The 25,782-nt window shown below is 38.8% G+C and overlaps 1 protein-coding gene across 3 annotated transcripts in view; it reads right to left on the bottom strand.

Annotated features, from left to right (window-relative positions):
- Nucleotides 1-2,482: 2,482 nt before the first annotated feature.
- The window catches only part of usp25 (ubiquitin specific peptidase 25), a 37,937-nt gene continuing 14,637 nt past the window's right edge, over nucleotides 2,483-25,782 (bottom strand). For 2 of the 3 annotated variants that reach the window (XM_051684784.1, XM_051684783.1), the window contains exons 10-26: nucleotides 24,871-25,022; nucleotides 24,051-24,178; nucleotides 23,656-23,751; nucleotides 23,203-23,367; nucleotides 22,789-23,012; nucleotides 20,087-20,157; nucleotides 15,615-15,843; nucleotides 14,259-14,483; nucleotides 13,526-13,665; nucleotides 12,642-12,815; nucleotides 11,934-12,029; nucleotides 10,567-10,745; nucleotides 9,819-9,897; nucleotides 9,040-9,119; nucleotides 8,625-8,748; nucleotides 4,992-5,187; nucleotides 2,483-3,952 (exon numbers count right to left, since the gene is read on the bottom strand). In XM_051684784.1, the coding sequence (XP_051540744.1) occupies nucleotides 3,774-3,952; nucleotides 4,992-5,187; nucleotides 8,625-8,748; nucleotides 9,040-9,119; nucleotides 9,819-9,897; nucleotides 10,567-10,745; nucleotides 11,934-12,029; nucleotides 12,642-12,815; nucleotides 13,526-13,665; nucleotides 14,259-14,483; nucleotides 15,615-15,843; nucleotides 20,087-20,157; nucleotides 22,789-23,012; nucleotides 23,203-23,367; nucleotides 23,656-23,751; nucleotides 24,051-24,178; nucleotides 24,871-25,022 (2,537 nt within the window). In that variant the 3' untranslated portion in view covers nucleotides 2,483-3,773. The remainder of the gene's footprint in view (nucleotides 3,953-4,991; nucleotides 5,188-8,624; nucleotides 8,749-9,039; nucleotides 9,120-9,818; nucleotides 9,898-10,566; nucleotides 10,746-11,933; nucleotides 12,030-12,641; nucleotides 12,816-13,525; nucleotides 13,666-14,258; nucleotides 14,484-15,614; nucleotides 15,844-20,086; nucleotides 20,158-22,788; nucleotides 23,013-23,202; nucleotides 23,368-23,655; nucleotides 23,752-24,050; nucleotides 24,179-24,870; nucleotides 25,023-25,782) is intronic. The other variant, XM_051684785.1, reaches the window with a different exon arrangement.

Raw genomic sequence — 25,782 nt, 5'->3', positions numbered from 1 at the left:
TTTTTGACTTGCACGGCCAACCGCGACCCCCGGGCTCGTGTCAGGTGTCACCAAGTGTCTAGACAGTCAGACAATGAAATATCACTAAGAAATGAGCAGGCTGTTATCAGTGGAGTGTGACAGTCAACAGTTGGGATGAGTCATGTTTAACAGATACTCCGTCTGACCTTTTGAAGACAAAACTAATAAAAAAGCCCCAACAGGCATCAGAAGGCAATGATTCATTGAAGTGAAGAAAAACGACAAAGACACAAAAGCTTAATAACTAGGCAAGTAGCAGTTTTGCTTGTTTGGACTGGTTAAATAATGACACTTAAGCAGATTAGAAGGTACCAGTAAAACTTCTCTGCAGGAAATGTATATTATAGACTAATCTACAGAGGAAAACACCACCTATTCATGCAGGATTGAGAGGAACAAATGTAATAACTCAAGAATCTACTGCTGAAAATGCCATATTTAATCTACAATGAATTTAATGAATATTGAGGGGGAACGTGTCTCTCTTGATGACGATGTCCATGGTGCTTACGGCCCTGGACTTCTATTTTTAAAAAGCCAATGCGGAAAAAAAAAAAAATACAACTTATAAATGTTGGTTTTTTCTTTGTTGTTGTCATTGTTAGAGGAGCAATATGTAACACTGACATCATGCATTTAAAATGGGTACTGCAGTCCAAATTCAAAATATCGGCCTCCTCCTCCCCAGACTCGAAGCTCACGTGGGTTGCCAAGTTGAGGACACGCAACAGGAACGAGCAAACTGACAATGGCAAGCGAGGAGCCTTACACTGTAAGCTGATCAGCTAATGTATTAGTTTGCAATGTTTTTATTGTTTGCAAATTATAAACCAGCTCATGTGGATTTTTTATAACTCTGTCAATGTTAGATACATGTATTTATTGCTGGCTTCCATGGCTGCAGCGCGCTGTGTTTGCCTGCTAACTTGTTTCATATCTGGCAACACGGAGTATCGAAATACTATTGGGAAATGGGCAGTGGGCGGGATCTCACAGGCCAAAACACAAACAGAAATTCCGGCCCGAACATTTCAAAGTAGAATATACTGGCTGTAGCATTGTTTTTGGAGAAGACAGTATTTCAACTTAGCAGGTTTGCTAAATCTCTGATAATATATGATATTTTTTATGCTTTAGTACAGTAAATATAGTACATATGGCACCTTTAAAGAATAACGCTTATTTGTTTGTGATTTAACGTCATGCCAGCTTCCATGGTTATTTTCATGACAAAACCAGGTTAAAATGCAATACAAGGTGTAGTAATTAAAAACCTACATACAGTTTTTAAAATAATGAAGGATCTTCACCTGATTGTCAAAATGTATATGAAGTGGCCAAATCATGCAAATAAATACTGGATAATAGAAATGCTTAATTTTCTTTAATAACATAAACAAACAGAATATAATGATTTAAAGAGTTTTTGCTAATGTACATTCAAATAGTCAGAAAGGACAATAGGCTAATCTCTGCTTAATGTTTTCATATTTATATTTGAATGTATTAAGCACTGATCTGTTAAGCATTATGACATGGGTTTTTATAGGCTATTTGTGAATATATATTTATAAGAGTTTGTATTTTAGAAGGCTTTTAAATGAAATGCATATTAAGTATTATAATCACATTTAAGTATGCAGTCACATGCAAGTATTTCTCTCAATTCAGATTGTAAACAAACGACAAATTTCGCTATTCACCTATTTGTACAAACCTTCATGACATGTGCAGGTCAGTCAGAGCAGGAATGTCCATCCATCACTACGACTAAATAGTGTTCAAACAAGGTAAACAACCAAATGTTGTTCTAAAAAATAATCACAAACCTCGTTAAAGGTGAAAATCAAGAACTATCGTGACTTTAGCGAGGTCAAAGCGCTGGCTTTTTCCGCGGCCCGCCGATTACAGTGTTTGGCACCAAAATGACGTCACTGGCAGCGTTCCCTACCTTCCAAATTTGAATGCCCATCTCTGGCAGCTAATGTTAATTTGATTATGTGGATATGTAATACCTCTTGTTCTTGTGGCATTGAATCAATAAAGCATTAAAAAAAAAAATAATAAAAAAAAATAATAATTTTTTTTTTTTGAATGCCCACAAAAAGGATCTTCAAAGCGTAGGAGCCCTGTATATTGCTTTACTAAAACAGATGAAGTTTATTCATCTCAAATTGTGCCTTCACATTAGTGAAGTAATCTGGGTTTTTCATGATGAATGGGAGTAATAGATTCCTGTAGGCAGCATCATTTTTTTGTTTAAAAACTATTATGACTTGTTTTCTAAAAGATGACTAAAAACTGTTAAGAGATTAACTGTATCATACACGTATTTGCAGAATGGGAAATTTGAATAAAGGAATGGGTGTGGTCAGAAGAGGAATGGGTGTGGCTGTTGTCAGACACACCTCCCCCAAAGTTCTCACTTGTGAAAGCGTTTTAATTCAAAGAGAATCATGCATTTATAGAGGGTTTTGTTTTCTTTATTTGTGTCAGCTTTAAGAGCTTTTTAAGTCAAATGCGCTGAACAAGCCGCTCTGACCAAAAACAGAAAATAAAATGATCACACTCTTTGACAAACATAAGGGTTTAGGTATGTAAAATGATAACACCCATCCAGGAAACTTCCACCAGTGTTGAAGCTAAAATCTCAGATCTAGTTGATGCGTGGCATCAAATCCCCCTTTTCCTATTACACTAGTGTGAACAGCTTGAACAAACTTAAAAACAAAGCATTTTAACTGCACATTATACAATGATTGCACAGCGATGGACTGTTAAATACAGATTTATATTACTGTATCCTAATCCATTTTCTTTGGGAAAGCAGTAGTTTTTGTGCCTTTTTACTTAACACCTGTCTATTTCTTTTTACATTAAATGTCTTATGGTAAACCAAACTCAGGAAGAATACATAAAGGATTTAGGTGCAACCAAATCTATCAAAATGTATGGAGAAAACATACTCTGTTCTCTTTGAGATACCAAAAGCAGCACAGTTTCATTCAATGCCAAGTTCAATAAAGATTAGGAACATTTAAAAAAATATATATCTGGCCTAAAAGAGCCATAAATAAAACTTTATTCTCTCAAAGTATTAACAAGCCACAGTATGTCCCATGGCCGGCAACCACAGCACTTAAAACTTGTATTGAAGTCCCAGTCATCAGATCAACAGACCTGTTTGAGAACCTCCAGCGTTTTGTTTCATCGTCCATAGGAAAAAACAGCAAAAAAAAAAAAAACAATGCAATAACACTGTAACAAAGTGAGGGCAGAGCAGTAAGTTGTTCAGCCCCTAATGTGAAAAGGATTGGTGGGGGGCAAAAATAATAACATTTAAATAAAACTAAATATTCAAATGAATCCTAAACCTCGTTTCACAAAGCTAAAGCTGCATGCTCCAATGTCACAATTTCAGTCTCCGCGTTAAATGGATAGTTCACCCAAAAATGAAAATTCTGCCATCATTTGCGAGTTAGGAACAACATGAGGATGAGTAAATGATGATAAAATTGTCATTTTTGGGTGAACTATACTTTAAATACTTTCTTCTTCCACTCTGCTCAATTTCACACCTTTATTTCTGTTGCATTAGCTTTAAAATATAACAAAATTCTCAAAATAATATTAACAATACAAGGAGTAAGATAAAATCTCTAGCAGCAAAAGATAGAGGACAGGTTGGTGGGTTTGGGAAAGCCCTGCTTTAAGGAAGGCATATTAGTGGAGGGAGAGGACAACAACACAGCTCATCTGCCATCTGCAGGGGTCCGACTCAGGGTGAGCGTCATCATGACCCGGCTGTAACGCTCACACAGCTCCAGCGTGGAGTAAGACGGCAGTTTGGGCGGGTCATGAAAGCTTTTGATCTCAGTTGAGCAGTCGAGCAGCTTGGGAAGAAAGTCGGTCAGCTTCTCCTGGAGATTAGCTGGGGGAGAGCGGGAAAACAGCAGGAGAGAGTTTGAGCCGATGTCACAGTGTGTGGTACAGTGTGGATAAACAAGCACCTGTTCTCTCTGCTGAGGCATCAAAAATAGCTCACATCCTTACATCTACTTAAAGGAATAGTTCACCCAAAAATGAAAATTTGCTGATAATTTACTCACCCTCAGGCCATCCAAGTTGTATCTGAGTTTATTTCTTCATCAAAACAGAATTTAAGACTTTTAGGATTTCATTTCAGTCCTCCTCCTCTAAACAATGCAAGTGAATGTACTCCATTTTTTGACGGTCCAAAATGCATATTTAGGGTGCATCAAAATAATCCACACGACTTAAACTCGAACAATGACGTGCTTCCTGACTCCTCCTCCACGTGATGCGTGACCTTAACAATGAGCTTAAGTCATCCCTCTCATGAGCGTGCGTCACAGAGATGTACAGAAGCGAACATTTGTAGTTAAAAAGTATGTAAGTATTGTTTTGTTTCTCAAAATAATCAATCGTTTGCGTTCAGAAGAACTTTATTTGTCGACTGGAGTCGTGTGGATTATTTTGATGCACCCTAGATATGCATTTTGGACTGTCAAAAAATGGAGTACATTCACTTGCATTGTTTAGAGGAGGAGGACTGAAATGAAATCCTAAAAGTCTTCAATTCTGTTTTGATGAAGAAATAAACTCAGATACAACTTGGATGGCCTGAGGGTGAGTAAATTATCAGCAAATTTTAATTTTTGGGTGAACTATTCCTTTAACATATCTTATCACTTAACATAAACTATCCTCTATGACATTCAAGTCTCTGTTTTATAGTCCGCTTTCCAAAAATCTGATCACTTAAACATGTAAAACACACCTCTCCTCATCAGACCCCATGATTTCAGGTAACATTCATGTCGGTAGTACAAATGAAGTAAAACCAATAGTATTAGTGACGCTTACCTTACAAAGCATTCTACGGAAGTGTGTTGTGAATGCTACTTTACATACCAGCTAGTCTATGCCTGTGATTAATGTAGACTTACGTTCCATTTCCTGGCCCAGATACGAACACCATCGGTTCCTCATATCCTCCACGGCCACCATGTCTTTCTCCTCCATTTCGTCCACCAGCAGCAGTGGAATACAGGCCACCACCAGCTCATTCATGATGGTAAGACCAGAGTTCACCTCACTCTCCTCGCCGGTCTCAAAGAGGGCGGCTGCATGCTCGTTCAACTTCTGCAGGACAAACACAAAAAGGAAACAAAAGTTACATTCACTTTAGACGTGGAAGGCGACATGGGAGAAGGAATTCTAAGCAGAGATCATTTTCACCGTTTGTTTATTTTAGTCATTTTTGGTCTTTTGATGAAAATGTCCTTTAAATTTAGTCAATATTTCATAATGTCATATTCATCAATTTTAGTCGAATTCACTTGTCATTTAATTTTAATCAACAAAAATCATATTTTAGTTGACAATAATGTGCAAAATGACAAATCAGTATCAAACTGTAACAGAACAAACATTAACAAAATATTCATTATAATTTTAATAAAATTTAAAAGATTAATATGTTAAATATGCAAGATTATACAACACAGGAAAACTGTCCTGAAAACATGTGCTCCTGAAATAAAAAGTATATAATTAATCTACTGAAGTATTAGCCACTTTTTAGAAATTGCTCTGAATTCCTCAGGTTAAAGGGATAGTTCACCCAAATATTTAAATTCTCTCATCATTTACTCACCCTCATGCCATCACAGATGTGTATGACTTTTTCTTCTTCTGCCAAACACAATGATTTTTAAAAAGAACATTTCAGCTCTGTAGGTACTCACAATGCAAGTGAATGGTGACAAGAACTTTGCAGGCCCAAAAGGCAGAATAAAAGTAATCCATAAGACTCCAGTGGTTAAATCCATTTCTTCTGAAGTGATATGATAGGTGTGGATGAGAAACAGATCAATATTTAAGTCCTTTTTCAACTGTAAATCTACACTTTCACTATTACATTCTGGTGTTTAAGTGACTTTCACTTTCACATTCAGCCACCAACTGGTTGGGGCTGGTCAAAGGTGAAGATTGATTGTAAAAAAGGACTTAAATATTGATCTGTTTCTCACCCACATCCATCATATTGCTTCAGAAGACATGGATTGAACCACTGGAGTCATATTGATTACTTTTATGCCTCCTTTCTGTCATTTTTGGACCTTCTGAGTTCTGGTCACCATTTACTTGCATTGTGTGGACCTTCAGAGCAGTGATATTCTACTAAAAAAAATCTTAATTTGTGTTCTGCAGAAGAAAGAATGTCATACACATCTGGGATGGCATGAGGGTGAGTAAATGATGAGGGAATTTACATTTTTGGGCGAACTATCCCTTTAAGGATATTGCGTTATGTGCGTTACGTGTAGCCTGTTTTTAAGGAAACAGCATTAAAACACAAGTTTCACATTCAGTAAATTTGCTTCATTCGTTTATGTTGTGGATATAGTGGATTAATCTCAGATATATAGGATGTGTTTGAGTAAGCTAATGAACCCTTTAGTCAAGTTCCTTGTACAGGTATTCAGCTCTTTCAGATCACGCAGCTCAAGCAGGGAAATCCCAAACATACTCTGACTGAATTCCTGAATCAATTCTTTCTAGATTTTTCTTACTTTAAAAGAAATTTAAAATGGTGTCAGTGCACTGTTAATATTTTGCAGTATTATTTTTTCTCATTTATTTCCTTCAACAGTAAGCTTTCATTTAAACCATGTATGTTTGTCGGGACCTGGGTAGCTCAGTGGTAAAGATGCTGGCTATCACTCCTGGAGTTCGCTAGTTCGAATCACGTGCTGAGTGACTCCAGCCAGGTTTCCTTAGCAACCAAATTGGCCCGGTTGCTAGGGAGGGTAGATTCACACGGGGTAACCTCCGCGTGATCGCTATAATGTGGGGCGCATGGTGAGTTGTGTGTGGATGCCGCGGTGGATGGCGTGAAGCCTCCGCGGTAACGTGCTCAACAAGCCACATGATAAGATGCGCGGATTGACGGTCTCAGACGCGGAGACAACTGAGATTTGTCCTCCGCCACCCGGATTGAGACGAGTCACTATGCCACCACAAGGACTTAAGAGTACATTGGGAATTGGGCAAATTGGGAGAAAAAAGGGGAGAAAAATCCCTTATATGTATATATGTTATCAAAAAATATCAATCAACAGCCACCACAAGCCCTTGTCTATTTAACAGTGTCATCCATGTACAAGACTGTTCCAGACCATTTTTACTCACATAAAAGCTGATGTTCTTGCTGAAGCACATAAACGCTCTGAGCTTAAAGAGCACCTATTATGGCTTTTCAAATATTACCTTTCATGTAGTGTGTTATATAGCTATTTGTGAATGTAAAGAAGTCTGCAAAGTTTCAAAAATCAAAGTGCACGACAAATGGAGTTATTGACTCCCAAAAGAAAGAACCGATTCTGAACACCTGAAATGAGTCGTTAGTAATTCCAGACTTACTTCCTGAACTAACCTATGTAATTTGCTAACAAAAAACCCACCTCTGGTCTTCATTGGCTGCTCGCGAACAGCTTTGACCTGCCCTCAAACACTACACTAAGCGGTAGACCAATCACAACAGACTGGGACATCTGACCAATCACAGCAGAGTAGGCTCTCTGAAAGGAGGAGTTTAGAATGAATCCTTTAGAACGGATCATTGAACGAGTCATTTTTGACACTGGGGGGAAAAAAGGTAATGCTGCAATTTAAATTATGAGCAAATTAAAGTGTTTTTTGACCTTGGATGCAATTTAATCTATTGTATGAGACCTTTAAAACAAAATTTGGCATGTTTAAAAACCATAATAGGTGATCTTTAAGAAGAAGCAGTAAACTCACTCACTAGCTACAATGCGCAAAAACATTGCAGTATATTAGCCATGTCAATGTTAGCAGTATTTTCAATTAAAAGCAAGCAGAGGGTAAACAGCACAGCTTGAGAAGTAGCCAAGGCCTCTGCAGTGCTCAGAAAAGGTGAATCAAGGACAGCGATGTGCTTCCCACTAATGTGTTTACACTCAGAGCGCTGCACGCTTCCTATTCCAGGACTGATGATTACATTATGAGCACAATGGCTGTGTGGGGGTCACTGGGTGCAGGGAAGAGGTACTAGACATAGACACTCATACAAGGAGAATGGCAGTAGATAGGAATCAAAACTTTGAAAATTGATTAATGTTGATTCTGTGACAGCAACAACTGGGGCTTTTAAAACCTTGACTTTTAGATTTTAAATCTGAAGTGAATCTGAATGGCATTATTCAAAAGCTTATGAAAAACATTTCCCACAATCGAATGTTTGGCTGGAAATGAAAAGTGTTTGGACTGGAAAGATAAAATATTTATTCATAGTTGCATTACAAAACTACACATATGCAAACTATTGCCTCTAATGAACACATTAGCTATCCAGATTTGTCACTGGTGCTGCATGAAAAACACTAGTGTTTACAGCAAAGTGAGTGCAGTGGTTGCAGAGATTATACTTTGTATTGTTTTAGCACTGATTTGAGTGCATTTTTATTGTTTCTCTAATAACTGTTGGGAACACAATTTGAGCTGAAACAGTTGGTCATAAATCAGGGCAAATATGGGGTGGATAATTCACTCACCAGCAGGCACTCTCTGCGGTAATGGGCGATCAGTTCCTCGTCATGGCCTCTGTATGGCCCTTTTGCCAGGAGCTCTTTGTTATACTGATAGGTGTAGATCAGGTACATCAACGCTTCCATGTAACTGCAGTGAACAGAACAAGAGCATCTTAATACTGCACAACACTGATTCGTAATTTAAATACAAACAATAAAAAGAGGCAATTCATTCTTTTCCAATAGAATAATGTATACCAATCATTAAAAGGTTAGTGTTGTAGGTTTCTTGAAGCAAAATATGCTTTGAAGTGAGGGTATATTGCCATCTAGTGGTGATATTACAGACAAACTGTGTTTGATTCTTCAGTTTACTCATTTTCAAAGAGAATGAATGTCTTCTAAGGCAAGTTTAAGAAATAAAAGACTAAAGCTTCACCTTTTCTTTAGGAATAATTCCAGCCCAATCAACAGGAAAACTGTCGTCTCACGGAAATTCCTGTAATCCTGATGCCACATCTGTTACCAAGAAAAGCGTAAATGATATGTTTAATTAAAAAGAAATTAAGAGGAAATCACTCACTGTCTCCCTCCCTCAAGTCAACATGAAACAACATTTGCAACCCATTTTTCTTACATAATGTGACATATTTCTCAGTTAAATGTATTCAACAAGAAAAATTGTCCTTGCAATAACATGCACCAATGAGTCCTTTACAATAAGATCAGGAACATGCATTGAAAAAGTAAATCAATTTTGGGTCAGTTTCGATTTTATGTTTATAATGTTTTTTAATATTATGTTTTTATTGCAAATTATATTGTCAGCAGAACAAATTTAAGTGCAATTTTTAAATGAAAAATGTAAAAAATGTGCTTTTTTTTTTTTTTTAATGACAGCAAGCACCCGAGCTAGTATGGACTCTGCAAACCTGATGATCCATATTATCCAGCACGATTTAAGAATGTCTCAAAGAGCATGTGTGCTTCAATGGAAGCAAGGAAATCTGACCTTTTGTATAAAGGATTTGATGTGCTCATTTGATTAGTGACCAAATAAAATCTTGTTCATTTTATCTGATAAAGTTTCTTTGTTTTAAACTGTTTAAAATCCTAAAACTTGCTTTATTTCCCAATTTAAATAAGATTTTCATTGTGGTCTCAGACTTTTGCATCCCACTGTTTGTAACCTCTAACCATCATTAACAAACTGCTCACCTCGTATTCCTCCATGTTCACTTCATCAGGCTTAATGAGCTCCAGTTTAGCACGTGCCACCTTCATGATGCTCTTACACCTGCAGGGAACAACAGGGCCACCACATTAGAGCTCTGGTGTGACTCATGAGCTGCTCTAAGAGACGAGACCCGGAGCTGCATCCTCACAGGCCATGGCCATGAATCATACTTTATTACCCAAAACAAAATGGAAAAACGCTCTCTGGAGCGTCACATCTGAAGTCGCTCTTGCATCAATCTAATTACGTTGCTCAAAATAGAGGAGAAAGAAATCAATGTGCTTATGAATATAGATCATGTCCCACACTGGGGCGTGCAGTCTGCTCTGGAGATGCACAAGACTGTGTACTGAGACAAAAGGCTGTCGGGTGAGCAGACAGGAACCTGTTCGGTAACACAATGATCAGAAACCGCAGCGGACGCTTTGACGAACTGATAATGACTGGGACTGTGTTTGTCTGGAAATTTCAACAACAGAATTGGCCTTTAGAAAAGGACACTGCTCAAAACAGGTTCCCTTTTAAGGTATAAGTAAGCTGTTCTGTCAAGCTATGGCATTATGTGTGGCTAATGCTTGCCAATGTGGTGCTCAGCTCAACTAGCCGACATTATGGTACAAATTCAGTTCATGAGCAGGCAATTAACGCAAATGTGACAATAGCCTCAAAACAACCATTTAATTTAGTTTTGACTTTGAGAGATGGTTTGTAGAGAGATATAATTTGTACCTCTCATCAAAGCCCAGGTTTCTGTCTGCAAACTGCATAAGCAGAGTTCTCTCCAGGATCTTTTTGGGTGCCTGGTTCTGTATGAAGTAAACAATGACGTGCTGTAGACGGTAGTCCTTCTCAGGGGGCGTGTCTTCCTGAGCCAACCTCAGTAAACGAGTGTACTCCACTTTCATTGCCTGTTAGAGACAGAGGGAAAGACAAAGAAAGCAAGAAAGAGATAAAGAGAGAATTAGAGATGTGGAGAGACAAAAACATTAAGTAGTGAACAGAACAGAGCAAGAAAATAAAAAACCTCATAAATTCAATCTCTTAATCCAGACAAGATCATCAGAAAACTACATTTAGTGCACCTCAAATGTACAAATGTGATTCAGACATGGTACCCATAATATGTGGTAATATTCAGCTAATATTCACAATTGTGGTGAGAAGAATAGCATCTCAGAATGCTATTCTGATATGCTGGTTTGCCCTGTTTTGGCAGCACGAGGGGGACATACACCATATTAGGCAGGTGGTTTTAATGTTGTGGCTGATCGGTGTATGTGTGTATATACATATGATTGATATATAATGATTTTGCCTGATAACCGATAGTTCTAAAAAGCAACTATCAGCACGATTACTCTGTAAAACCAATATATCTACCTCTAGTTTGTATATTGTGTAATATTGCATAGCCTACCAACCAATATTGGTTGATAAGTAAAAATACTTCATCTGATAGTGGATGGCGACAGTACTGCCCACAGCACCTTGAGGTGTGTTTGTCCTTTTCAGCAAAACATTATAAAGCATAACTCAAACACAACCCCACACACACACACACACACTCCAAAGTACTGTGGATAAAAAATAAATAAATAAAATCAAACCATTACTAAAATAATAAAACAAGACATGATGAGTTTTATGCAACCTGCAGACAACAAAACAAAAAACATAACAGGGTCAGAAGTGTTACATACAGTTTTTCAAACATAGTTTATTTGGTTGGCTGGTAAAGTTAAAAGATAACCTGGCATAAGACTGGAATATCTACTAGAATAGTTAGCCTGCAAGCAAGCAGATTTAAGAAGCTGGATATGTTGATAAAAAGCTGATAAACTGGGTTTAGGGCAAGTTATCCTGAATCCTATCCAGCTAACCAATTAATCCACGTTCGAATAAGTAGATTCTTGTGGATCTCTGGTGTTTATAAAAAAAAATACACATAAAAACATATTCTCCAACCTTCTTCAATCTGAAGAATAAAATAGTGTAAAGGTGAGCTCACAGATATAATGAGATGCTCAAAGGGAAGGGGTGTGGTCAAAGAGCTAATGAGATGCACAAGTGGGTGCGGCATGCAGCAGATCTTGTACCTTGAAGAAGGCTGCTTCAGGCCCACACTTGTCATAAACACTCCTGGATTTGCCAATGGCCATTATGACACCCTGCATGTTTGGGGTCATCATTGCCTGCCCAAGGAGGGAAGGATGTTACTACACCAACCACACCTCCAAAACTCTCACTGGGCAGTCCGCGGGCCAATCACACCACAGCTAAGCCACTAGTCAATAAATGCATCTCTCACGCATACGTAAGCCAACCCAGTGAAATTAAGGAATTAGCTTCCAATAGAAAGGCCAATTCTTCGTCATGCCCACAGCACTTAAATCTTCAAACAAACCTCAGAGAATCATGCTGCATTATTGTGCCTTGTGTTCCTTTAACACAGTTTTCAAAGTTATATTTAGCTGTGCAGTTGTGAAAATAATTAGTATAATGATCTGATGCTCATGCTACAAGCTAATGCTGTATGAAGGGGAAAAAACTAAATTAGGCAAAGAGAAAGGATGTTTCTTATTTTTAAAACATGGGGCTTCTCTTATCTTAAAGTCATTGACATGGCATGACTGCATGGAAAAAAGAAAGCACAGTTAGTAGTTTGGGAGCATCTTGCAAATATTGTTATTCTGAAATGGGTTTGGCGTGTCAAACCGGGTCATAAAGGTGATGCTGGGAGTTTTAGGGCTGCACAGAAACTCATGACCAAACACCCAGGGGCTTTGAGCCTCCAGGACATCTACCTCATCATCATAACCTCCCTCCTTCGACTGAATGACGAAGGTTCCTACATTAGGAATGGCCACCTCCACCACCCGCTGGGCTGCGGGCGGAGCAGAGGTGGAGTCCTCTTGCTCAAGGTCAGGGGGAGGGCAGGGCTCAGAGGACACCTGGTGGTCAGGATGAGATGACGGAGACTGAGAAAGACAGAGAGAGAAAAAGAGAGGGGGAGCTCGCCGGGAGAGAAAGTGGAGCAAAAGAACAGAGAGCAAGTGTGCGTTCTCATGGGGAAACAAATCCAGTTCATCTTCCTCAGCACAGAGTAAGCTTAACTTTATTATTATTTCAATTATATTATGACAAATATATATTTTTTTTATACCAGATAAACTAATTTGTTCTGGATCTGATTTGGTGCTATAAAGATAATAAATGAGTTTCATCCGGATGGAGAAAGGAAAGTGCAAATGTTGCTTGTGATAAACTCTCGGAACCACAACGTATCCAACAGAGGGGAAAATGATGACATGCTGCATGGACAGAGAGCTCCTTTTAACATCTCTAAGTGATCAGAATCGAATTTATCCAAAGACAAGGACGCTCAGTAGACAAATGAAAAAGCATGAACAGCGTGAGATGACAAGCAAAGTTCTTATTTCACATCCTGAAATCTAAAGAAACAATTTCTACTACCTGTAGACATAGAAATGTACCATATATTGCAAACTAATGAAGAGCAGAATGTTATAAAAACACCTCTAAAGACTCTCACAATTGAGAAAGTATGTTTTTATGCAAAACCATTCAAAGTGTTTTTGGGTCTTCCAACAGTGAAAGTGATCGCCAAAGAAATTGACCCAGACCTGGTTCTTCATACACACTGTAGAACAATGTGAGCGTGTCTTACTGTGTTGAGTAGTGCCTCTGGGCTCTTTTCATCATGTTCAGCTGCTGCCTTGGAGATGGCTCGCTCAGTGTCCTCCTGCAGGTGTTTGGAGTCTCCAGTGGGTGACTGCTGCTCCATGTACTCTGGGTCTTGCTGGATGGCTGTCAGGGAAAGCAAGGTATAAGTGAAAAGTGCATTTTATTTTTTACTACTTATAATTTTGGTCAAGGTTTCATGCACCAAAACCCATGACCATTTTCCCCTTAGAATTAAACAGGCTGCTTTTGCCACTCCTTTATGTAAAGACCTCTGTTATGATTGGCCAACCTCTTTGCATGTGAAATGACCTAGTTTTGTAGTAACAATGCCCACACCAAGTAATTGAATACTGAATAAGAGTTGATGTGCAAATGTCAGCAGAAATACGTTGATGTGTCATGGTTGTGACATATCACATGACGATTTAGGAATGATCAGTTTTTGCTGCTTAATTTCTATAAAATGTTTTGAGTGGACTGTAGAATCCTTTCATTGTGAACATTAGAATATGTCTACAGAGTACAAAGTTTCATTTTAAAACCCAAATTTCTATGAAATGTCTCCTTTAAAACCTGAGCTGCAAAATACACAGCTCATGAACACACTCTGAATACTGAGGATTCAGACACCCTACATGTTTGACATACTTCTTTTGGCATACTATATAATAGTGAGGTATGCATATTCGGACGTGGGGTGAGATTAAAAAGCTCACCTGTGTTTTCTGGAGGGCAGGGCTCTGTGCTCATGGGCTGGGCAGTCATACTGGAGGCTGCAGCTAGAGCCAGCTTCTCCTGCAGGAGTTTACGGGCCTGTAGAGCATCCCACTCCTCTATCTCCTTCTCAAAGAGCTTGTTATCTGCCTGCACATACTCCTTCAGGTCATGAGGGAGCTTGTCCAAACCGCTGAGCATCTGCCCTGTCTCTTTATCAAACTCCTCTGAGAAAACGTAAAAGGACAGTCAGCAATTCACACATGCACATTAACTGATAACTTAAAAACAAGAAAGATTCAATTAAAATGGACCCCATTTACATTCTTAATAAATGTCTCGTCTTACTGTGCATGATTCATCAAAAAAAGAAGAAAAAAGTTATTATAATCTTTCATCACAATGTAATAATCTTTTATGCCTCTGAAACAATTTTTATATTCTGCTGATGTAACCAAGGCCAAGTGGGCAGGGAAAAATAATATTAATAACCAATCCAATAAAGACCAATGGATATAATGAAGTCCCATACTGCATTAAGTCCCACTGAAAATTCTGTCACTTGGAAATGTGAAATAGCATGCATGATAGTTCACCCAAAAATGAAAATTCTCTCATGATTTAATCACCCTCATGCCATCCCAGATGTGTATGATTTTCTTTCTTCAGCAGAACACAAATGAAGATCTGTAGGTCTAGAAAGTGCAAGTGAATGGGTGCCAAAATTCTTAAGTACCAAAATCCACATAAAGGGAGCATAAAAGTAATCCATATGACTCCAGTGGTTAAATCCATGTTGTCATAAATTCTCTTCCCTGCCCAGCAGGGGGCGATATGCTCGAAGAATGTGAAACACCAAAAATAGAAGGAGAAAGTGAAAGTTACAGAAAAATGACTTAAATATTGATCTGTTTCTCACCAACAACTATTATTTAGCTTCAGAAGACATTGCTTTAACCATCAGAGTCATCTGTTGCCCTTATGTGGATTGTGGAGCTTCAAAATTTTGGCACCCATTCACTTGCATTGTATGGACCTATAGAGCTGAGATATTCTTCTAAAAATCTCTGTTTGTGTTCTGCTGAAGAAAGAAAGCCATACACATCTGGGATGGCATGAGGGTGAGAGTGATGAGAGAATTTTCATTTTTGGGTGAACAATCCCTATAAATGCATTGCCAATACAACTTCAAAATGTCTTTACACATTTCACATCAAACCCACTCAGCCCGAAATGTTCTGTAAACTGGCTCGAGGAAATAAAACTTGTACATTTCACTACTCGGCTCACTAGCTGTGCTGACATCGCAGAAGAGACAATAATTAAAAGAGCAAATTAGCATATGCAGATGAAGTTACCTTCGATGAGGAAGGGTTTTTTATCGTCAATGTACATGAGGCAGTACGCGCTGGCATTGCGATATCCACCAAACGAGTCTCTCACCAGCTCCTCCCAGGATGATTTTGTAACAGAGATGTCATTGTACTTCATCCATCGCCGGTGATGTGGGTCATAGATGTACGCCCAGTAGTGACCTGCGTTTGCCTGACCCTCATGGACCAAAACTGCATGCAACCGGTACGGCACCTGAAACAGAAAACTCAGAATGAAGAGAAATTTGTCATTTCTGTGGTGTAATTTCTAAAATGGTTGGGACTATATTGGGGATCTCATAATCAGAGTTGGGGTACTCGGACTCGAGTCCAATTTTGAAAGAACTCAGACTTGTCATGCACTCGGGTGAATTTGTACTCTGACTTGACACGGACTTAGACATTTTGGACTCGGAAAATATTCCGAGATCAGTCGAGTCCGCATCATGTGTAACATGAAAAGACGAAAAAACAGCAAAAAATTACCACAGCAGTAGCATCTTCTTATGCTTGCAGACAAAACACACACATCACACACTGGATCGCAATGCGTGGCTAGGACGATGTCTTCAAAGTCAGCGATAATTTGTTTTGCTTATGAAAATCATAAAGAATTTATTTGCAAGACATCCGGTAAAAAGAAGCACTCTGCGGATTGCAAATTTTGCAAATCAACTCTTACTGAAGTGTCTGGCACGACTTCAAATTTCTACCGACATGTTCAAAGAAAACATAAAGAAAGGTAAATTGCTTATTATAAACTTTAATACCAACTTAAATCCAAATAACATTATTAGGGCCGGGCGATATGACGATATATTGGCTTTCAGTGCACACACTTAAAGTGCGCGGACAGAAATGAGGCCGCCTCATCGTGCATCATCAGTAATGAATTATCTATTGGCTTATGCTTGGACGGTCAAATAAATTCACACACATCATGTCAAAATGCAAGTCTGGCCGAGTATTCATGTAAACACATATAAGGTTATGTCTTAAGTGAAAGTAAATAGTTGGGAAAAATCGTCAATACAGTATATTGCACCTGTGCATTAGGTCTTAAAGTGACAGCAGTCCAATAAACCTGCTGCCGTAATGTTAATCAAACAACAAAAGACAAAGAGAAAACCACCCACTCACTCACTCTACTGATTAACTTTAGTAAATGTAATAAGAATAACTGTATATGTCATACAGTGAAGTCTGTTTTTTACATTTAATTGCTTTATTCAATTTCTGTAGTATTTCTTCTTACTTGAATACTACTAACAGACCTACTTGAGAAAACGTATCGTTATGGTGAAATAAGATTTTCATATCGCCCACCCCTAAACATTAGCATTTGGTGATTCCAGTCTTGAATTTTTATTAAAATGTTAAATGTAGTTCTTAATGTGGTAAATATCATAAACCCTGTTGATTGGGACTTTTTTTTTTTTTTCATTTTAGTAAGGAAATTAACATATCACCACAGAAATGCAGTCCTTTTAAGTTTAAAATGTGATGTGCTCTAATGTAATGTAATTATTTTCATTTAATTACGTAATGTGTTCTGAATTGCAATAACTAGTTAAGTAGCTTATACAAAACTTTGGAAAAGTTTTAGGCACATTAGATTTGTTTTACATTTACCTTCTGTTTTTGAATTAGTAAGCATTGCTATTGTCAATTTTTTTGTCCACGAATAAGAGAGTACCAAAGACAGCAGCAACCAGCAGATGCTGCTCAGTCCAGCATAGCAGGATTTGCAAGACCCAAATTGGCAAAACAAGCAGTGCAACTTTATGATGCAAATTCTCCAAGACAACAAGAAATTCATAATGCCATCATTAAGGATCTGTTCATTGGCTGCACTTTACCTCTGTCAATTGTTGAAAATCAGCATTTCAGGCATTTCTTGAAAGTAATGGCTGACAAATACACTCCCATTGCAAGGAAACCAATCACTGAAAAACACATTCCCTTGTTGGTTGATCAGGTTAAGGATTCAATTAAAAGAAAGCTCCAGACCCAGTCATCTGTGTCCATAACAGCTGACATATGGTCTGATCGAACCATGCGGTCCTTCTTCGGTGTTACAGCCCATAGATTAAACCAAAAGGAAAATCAGCTGGAGTCCTTTCTTTTAGACTGTAGGAGGTTTTGTGGCAGACACCGTGGAGACAACATAGCCATGGCATTTGACGAGATCATTGATGAATATAACATAGCAAGTAAAGTCAGGTACATTATTACTGATAATGCAGCCAATATGACGTGTGCGTTCAAAGTCAAGCTACCACAAGAAGAGCAGCACAGTGATGGCAGTGATGCAGAAGATGGAAACTTAGATGATGAGAGTCTTTGGGAGGATGTGACCTGGGAAGACGAGACTATCCTGGTGAGAACAAGACAAAGGTTGTCATGTTTTGCACATTCTCTGCAATTAGTTGTGCATGATGGAATGAAAGAAGCCAAGGCCTTTTCTTCCGCACTTGTCAAAATTCACCTCATTACTTCACTCTAGTACTCAGTTTAAAGAGCGATTTGAGGCTGCATTTGGGACAGACAGATCAATTCCTGCAGCTACATCCACACGCTGGAACAGTACATTCAAGCAGATACAGGCCCTTACAGCATTTGACCATAGGACTCTCATACAAATTTGCAGTTCAGACTTTCAACATGTTCTTTTTTCAGTTCGTGAATGGAATCAACTGAAGGATTTAGGTTCTGTTCTCTTTTCTTTTGCGGAAGCAACAGACCTTACAGAGGGTGAGAAAATGGTCACTATTAGTATGGTGGTCCCCACTGTACTGAACTTAAACACTCATCTGCTCCAAATATCAGAGTCAAGAAGTCATTGCTGGCCATTAGCCACAGCCCTTCAGCAATCATTTTTAAAGAGATCTCAGAGATCTTTGTGAGAACCAAAATGGTTGAGCAAAATGGGAAAGAGGACCAGTTCAACCATAATGTCTATTTCTTGGCTACAATGCTTGATCCTCAGTTTGGCCTTAACTGGGTTGATCTAGATGTAGCCAATGGTGAGAATCCAGATTCGGTGAAGAAATTCAGAGAGGATCTGAAAAGATCACTTATAGGTAATGCATTTTATTTGCTTTAATAACTTAACCCAAAATTATTTGTCTGCATTTTATTCTGAAGCAATTTTCTTATTTGTCCACCATATATGCTGTATATTGCAGAGCATAAAAATATGCAGTAGGCTTACAATAATGGTCCTTAGGTCCCTAAATCCAAATAATGCATTTTAACGTGTTATTTGTGCATGTTTAATTTTTTTCAGATACTTTGAATGCAGAGGTTGAGGCTACAGCAGATGGAGACATGCTGCATTCTGAAGTTAACAGTGATGCTGATGCAACCACAGATTTTCCTCCTGGCAAATGCCCATGACTTCTAGCTCGCTATCGAGCCCACAAGCACCCGAGCCACTCAGCTAAGGACGCATGCATTTCAGCTCAGATACATAAGTACTTTGATGCCATTCAAGACACAGACACAAATACAGCACTTGAATTTTGGTCTACAAACAGGGAGAGATTCCCACAGCTCCACTCTCTGGCAGTAAAAGTACTATCTATACCAGCATCCTCTGCACAAGTAGAACGTGTCTTTAGCAAAGATGGCCTCATCATGAGACCACATTGTGCACGCTTAACTCATAAAATGGTCACAGCGCTTGTATTTTTGAAAAGCAATATGGTCCTGGTTTAGTGCTTGACTGTGTTCTACAGCACATTGCATTTTCAGTGTGATTACAGCTCATGTTACAAGATCAGAGCTGTGTTCAGAAATGAGTTTTTTGTCATTCATAGACAGATTAAGCACAGTAATAAAGATTGAAGCTCATTGTTATGACTAGCTGATAGATTTAACTACTCTGAGTACTCTCTCATCCTATATAAATGTGGGGGAGAGGCATTAAATAATTGAAATGTCAGCTTGAACTGGAGGACACAATATAGTGATACAATAACAAAACAGGTTAATTTGTATTTTCATACACTTGTAATATAATAAAAGTTCTGCATATACCTCTATATCCCTTCTTTTCTTTGAAACCATTTTTTGATAGGAAACTAGTTGAGGTTCTGTTGACATAAAATAAAAATATTAAATGGCAATGGCAAGATGTAATAGTGGTATTTTATGTTACATTTTTATATTGCCATTGGTTTAATGGGTTGAAAGGTTAAAATATTAATGGAAGGTTAAAATTTACAATAGCAATTTCAAATCATTTTTCAATTGAATTACTTTCTGGACTCAGGAGGACTCGACTCGGACGTTAAGAACTCGGACTTGAGTCCAACTCGGCCCCTTTTGGACTCGGACTTGATTTGTTAAGGACTTGGTCTTGACTCGAACTTGACAAAGGTGGACTCGGACCCAACACTACTCATAATATGTATAGTGTATTTCAGCAGTAATGCTACTCTAACATTTCTCACCTGCATCATGGACTTGTCAGAATACATGAGTTCGATAGTTCTGTGGATTCTGGATATACTAGCTTGCAGATCTGTAACAAACACACAAAAAGGGTGGCAATAAGTTAATGTACAATGCCTAAAATGATGGGAAAGAGAAAACAGGCTGTACTGCAGTTTAATTTTGTTTACATGATGAGCATGTGTTTTAGTTTGCATGCATGTGTAATGACATCTACAGGTGCATCTCAAATTAGAATGTTGTGGAAAAGTTCATTTATTTCAGTAATTCAACTCAAATTGTGAAACTCGTGTATTAAATAAATTCAATACACACAGACTGAAGTAGTTTAAGTCTTTGGTTCTTTTAATTGTGATGATTTTGGCTCACTTTAACAAAAACCCACCAATTCACTATCTCAAAAAATTAGAATATGGTGACATGCCAATCAGCTAATCAGCTCAAAACACCTGCAAAGGTTTCCTGAGCCTTCAAAATGGTCTCTCAGTTTGGTTCACTAGGCTACACAATCATGGGGAAGACTGCTGATCTGACAGTTGTCCAGAAGACAGTCATTGACACCCTTCACAAGGAGGGTAAGCCACAAACATTCATTGCCAAAGAAGCTGGCTGTTCACAGAGTGCTGTATCCAAGCATGTTAACAGAAAGTTGAGTGGAAGGAAAAAGTGTGGAAGAAAAAGATGAACAACCAACCGAGAGAACCGCAGCCTGATGATTGTCAAGCAAAATCGATTCAAGAATTTGGGTGAACTTCACAAGGAATGGACTGAGGCTGGGGTCAAGGCATCAAGAGCCACCATACACAGACATGTCAAGGAATTTGGCTACAGTTGTCGTATTCCTCTTGTTAAGCCACTCCTGAACCACAGACAACGTCAGAGGCGTCTTACCTGGGCTAAGGAGAAGAACAACTGGACTGTTGCCCAGTGTTCCAAAGTCTTCTTTTCAGATGAGATCAAGTTTTGTATTTCATTTGGAAACCAAGGTCCTAGAGTCTGGAGGAAGGGTGGAGAAGCTCATAGCCCAAGTTGCTTGAAGTCCAGTGTTAAGTTTCCACAGTCTGTGATGATTTGGGGTGCAATGTCATCTGCTGGTGTTGGTCCATTGTGTTTTTTGAAAACCAAAGTCACTGCACCCGTTTACCAAGAAATTTGGAGCACTTCATGCTTCCTTCTGCTGACCAGCTTTTTAAAGATGCTGATTTCATTTTCCAGCAGGATTTGGCACCTGCCCACACTGCCAAAAGCACCAACAGTTGGTTAAATGACCATGGTGTTGGTGTGCTTGACTGGCCAGCAAACTCACCAGACCTGAACCCCATAGAGAATCTATGGGGTATTGTCAAGAGGAAAATGAGAAACAAGAGACCAAAAAATGCAGATGAGCTGAAGGCCACTGTCAAAGAAACCTGGGCTTCCATACCACCTCAGCAGTGCCACAAACTGATCACCTCCATGCCACGCCGAATTGAGGCAGTAATTAAAGCAAAAGGAGCCCCTACCAAGTATTGAGTACATATACAGTAAATGAACATACTTTCCTGAAGGCCAACAATTCACTAAAAATGTTTTTTTTTTATTGGTCTTATGATGTATTCTAATTTTTTGAGATAGTGAATTGGTGGGTTTTTGTTAAATGTGAGCCAAAATCATCACAATTAAAAGAACCAAAGACTTAAACTACTTCAGTCTGTGTGCACTGAATTTATTTAATACACGAGTTTCACAATTTGAGTTGAATTACTGAAATAAATGAACTTTTCCACGACATTCTAATTTATTGAGATGCACCTGTATATGCCTCTATGTGCAAGTCTAAAATGGAAGTTGTATGAGTCTAAATCAGGGGTTCTCAATGGGAGCATTCAAAGGATGCCAGGGGGCGCTGAGAGCAAATTAGTAGAGAGGGGGGCATTAGGTTACAAATGGGGGGCGTTTATCAGTCATAATAATCAAACCTCTCATCAAGTTCCTCTTCGCATTAAAATGTTTATCTAGACTTGGAGTATATCAGTTGGTTCTCAATTATACGGGTTGGTACGCATTTGTACCGCGGTTCATCTGATTTTGAAGTCTAGCTACGCATCTGAAGTATCTGGTTTAGCAGTGTCAAATACACAGGTGGAGGCAGAACCTCGGCTAATGCACCTGTATGGCTCTGTAGATGGATACGGCTCAATGGACAGAGCAGCGCGAGCGCAAAGCTCTTAAAGCTCGAGCTCTTAAACTCGCAGCTTTGTGAGAATCAGTGAGAAGGCGTGAGAAGCGGAAACCATTTGAAATCGGCACCGAATTCTACATCACCACCCTTGAATTTACTATAGTAACAATAACTGTACTTTAGGTAGAAATAGATTGATAATAAATATTATGATATCACTACTTAAGCTCTATTAAATTTGTCATAGGCTACATTATGGGAGTGAGGGAATATCAATACTTTTTGTTAAAACTTTATATATGTTTATATTTTGTATTTATTGTTTTTACATGTGTTTAGAGTAGTTTTGTGTTTTATGTTTTTTTGGTACAACAAAGTCTCCGCTCTCAAATTAAGTCACATAACTGGGGGGCTGGGGTAAGGGAATGAAGTAAGGGGGCGTTCATCAAAAAAAGGTTGTGAACCACTGGTCTAAATAAACAAAAGTGTTTGTATATATACACCAATCAGATGTGTATATGTGCATGTGTGTGTTTGTACCCCTGGTGTCATTCTCCACTTCGCTCCGCCAACGGTGCAGACAGCCCTCCAGCACCCTCAGCTCCTCCTCTGTGATGTTTCGTGGGGCTGGGTGCATGGGCAGGTCCGGCGGGACACGGGACTGAGTGAAGGGTTTATGGATTGGCACCCGCTGCTGCTGCTGTGTCTGTGGACCGGTACCAGAGACCTCGGCAGAGGCACACCCATCCGGTTGCTCCCCTGTGCTGTTAAATCCAAACAGAAAAACTCATGTAAGCACTACGATATTTCAAAAAGGTCAAAGGCAACAGAAGTAGTATAATTGGGCTTTGTTTTTTTTTATGAATTTCATTTAGTAGATACTTTAGTAGAAAAGCAACAGTGTAGAGGGCTCAACGGATATTGGAGATATTGAAAAAATTAGCTGGTTCTTGCCTTGCTGCAGGTGGCAGCTGAGCAGTTGTGCCGCCAGGTGGTGCTGTTGTATCAATGTCTTCTACAGGCGACGTGCATACAGGCTTGCTGGATGCAAACTCCATGGCATACTGGAGAACATCAGCCAGAGGAAAACGCTTGGGCCCTGAGCCATAGCTGAGATACCTACAGAAGTATCACAAAGAATATTTTAGGAAATACTGATTTCAACTAAGACAGAGGACTAGCTGGCAATAGACCAAATGCACAGAAATGAAAGAGTCAGCCAGTCTCAGTTTTAGTCAATCTTTAGGCAAATTACAGCCAAATTCCAGACAGAAAACGCAGCATGCGACTTTCACCTTTCCATTAAAAATATAAAAACTTCTTTCATGTCTAAAGCTGAGACATTCCTGTTATGTTAGTTGAAAGCAAGGTCAGCAAAGATCTGAGCTGAGGATAGAGTTAACAAACCTCTCCAGTCGCTGCTGGAAGACAGTCAGGTGCTCCTTAAGTCTTCTGATCTCCTCTCGTTTTATCCGGGTGATATCTCTGTTTTTGTCCATGTACCTGAAATCAATTGAATTCTTATGGTTTGATGTTAAAACAACTTGATTATACTACAGACAAAACAAAAGACAAAACAAAAAATAAACAAAACCACAACAAATACAAAACAAACACAAAAAAATATATATATATATATAAAAACAAACTTGATTGAACAACAAACAATATGAAAAAAAAAAAAACATTTTTACTTTTATTTTCATAATAGACTTGCACTGGCTTTTTTACTGTGAGATTCCATAAGAAACCTTTCACCAAGAACACATTTACAAATGCAAACAAAAGCGGACCACACCAACCTGTCCATGTAGAGCATTGAGGGAAACTCCAGCTTGTTGTGGATCTTCTCAGGTCGGCCTAAGGCTTGATTAAACTCAAACCTAGACAGTTCAAATGTTAAAACCGGTGGGAGTTCTGTAAACCAGTGCTGAAAAATAAATAATAATGACAAATGTCTCATTGGCTTGGCAAACCCTAATGTGCACACAGAGTCATAGAGTTAAGACTCAGGGTTAGGGGTTTGTTCAAATCCCTAACCCTAAGTTTGAGCAATTAGTAATAAGGATGCTTAGCTTAGCCATATCACATAAGTCAACCTGTTTTAAAGTGGCACCTGAATTTCCCAAGGCATTTGTTTTATTCCACAAATCCTTCTTTAGTAATGTTTTTTCCCCAACATGCTTCATGAGAAGCCCGTCCATGTGACCCATCCCAGCTCCGCCAACTTTGCCGACAGCTGGAATGAATGCTGGTGACCTGCCTCTGTTGAGCAGCTCACTTTCAGAGCCCTGAGAGAGGCTTTCATTAAAACCGCAGGCTGACTGGGGCGGCTGGTGCTCAGAATAATCTACACCAGAGAATCTCCTTCTTTATTTGCACTCAACCGAAGTAATTAGCAGGAAGCAGCTGCGTAGGGACCTGCCCAGGGCAGCACTGATGAGTGAAAAGCCATTATGTAAAACCTTGGTCAGAGGTCACATGTATTTTTTTCCCCTCCCTTAAAGATTGTGATTGGCTGGCAAAGAAAGGATGATCTTAAAGAAGGGACATGTTTTAGATGTTTGAGGTTCAAATTGTGGTGCAGTGGGGTGGAAATAGAGAAATGACTTCACTACAAACCTCCTGCCCTGATTTGGCAGAATTCTCAGCAGAATGCAACGACTCAATCTCGCCCTCTATCATAGCTGCCTCTAAACACTCGTGTAGATCTTTGAAGCTGTTCACCTGAAGAGGGTACTGCCCAAACATCTCAGTGTTCTCAAATTTCTTTCCTGTGAAAAAACAGTGACACACACATTCACTTATGTATTCTTTAAATACTCTCTATAATGTGCTCCGTACAGTGACAATCTTGTTTTATGAGTGTAATCTCTAATTTAGTAAGCACCATATGTAAGCAGCAAAGTGAAAGTGAGTCATGCACACTAAATCTGACCAGCAGACTTGGACCAGAAACAAACTCCATGAAAGTATACAGAACAAATGCAGATTTGCTTGACCAAAACATCTCCACTAAACCAGATGTATTATTATTCAGGTAGCTAAACTGCAAAACTGTTGTTACACCATTACAATAGTTGACCTGATAGAAACACAAATTTCCCATAATAGACAACAGTTTAAACTATTGCCCACTATGGCGCCCCTTGAGGCAAAGTTGAGAATGCAATATGTACTTACATTGTTTTGAACTTTATTCTAATACATTTCCGAATGCAAAGACATATGAAATGGAACTTGCGTAGCTTGTCCATGTACTTGGATAGAGTATGTTTAGGCCGAGGCTTTAGACTCAGTGACGTATTTCAGAGATAACAGGCTATTCAACAACAAAATAACATGTATGGAGGGAACTGCTCTTATCTACTGGGCATTGATGGGATTGTGAAAAGTTGTTTCAATATGACAGGTGCTGTCAAAGGGAAATTTAAGTCATTTTAGGACAGAGCAAGTTAGCAAGTTTTAATGAAAATTTACAAAGACAATATTTGGGGGGGTGGGGGGTTATGCGGAGCAAGGAATAGTTCACAA

This window comes from Myxocyprinus asiaticus, chromosome 42, assembly GCF_019703515.2.
Source record: "Myxocyprinus asiaticus isolate MX2 ecotype Aquarium Trade chromosome 42, UBuf_Myxa_2, whole genome shotgun sequence".
NCBI classification, from domain to species: Eukaryota; Metazoa; Chordata; class Actinopteri; order Cypriniformes; family Catostomidae; genus Myxocyprinus; species Myxocyprinus asiaticus.
This window is presented reverse-complemented; position numbering and strand designations above follow the sequence as displayed.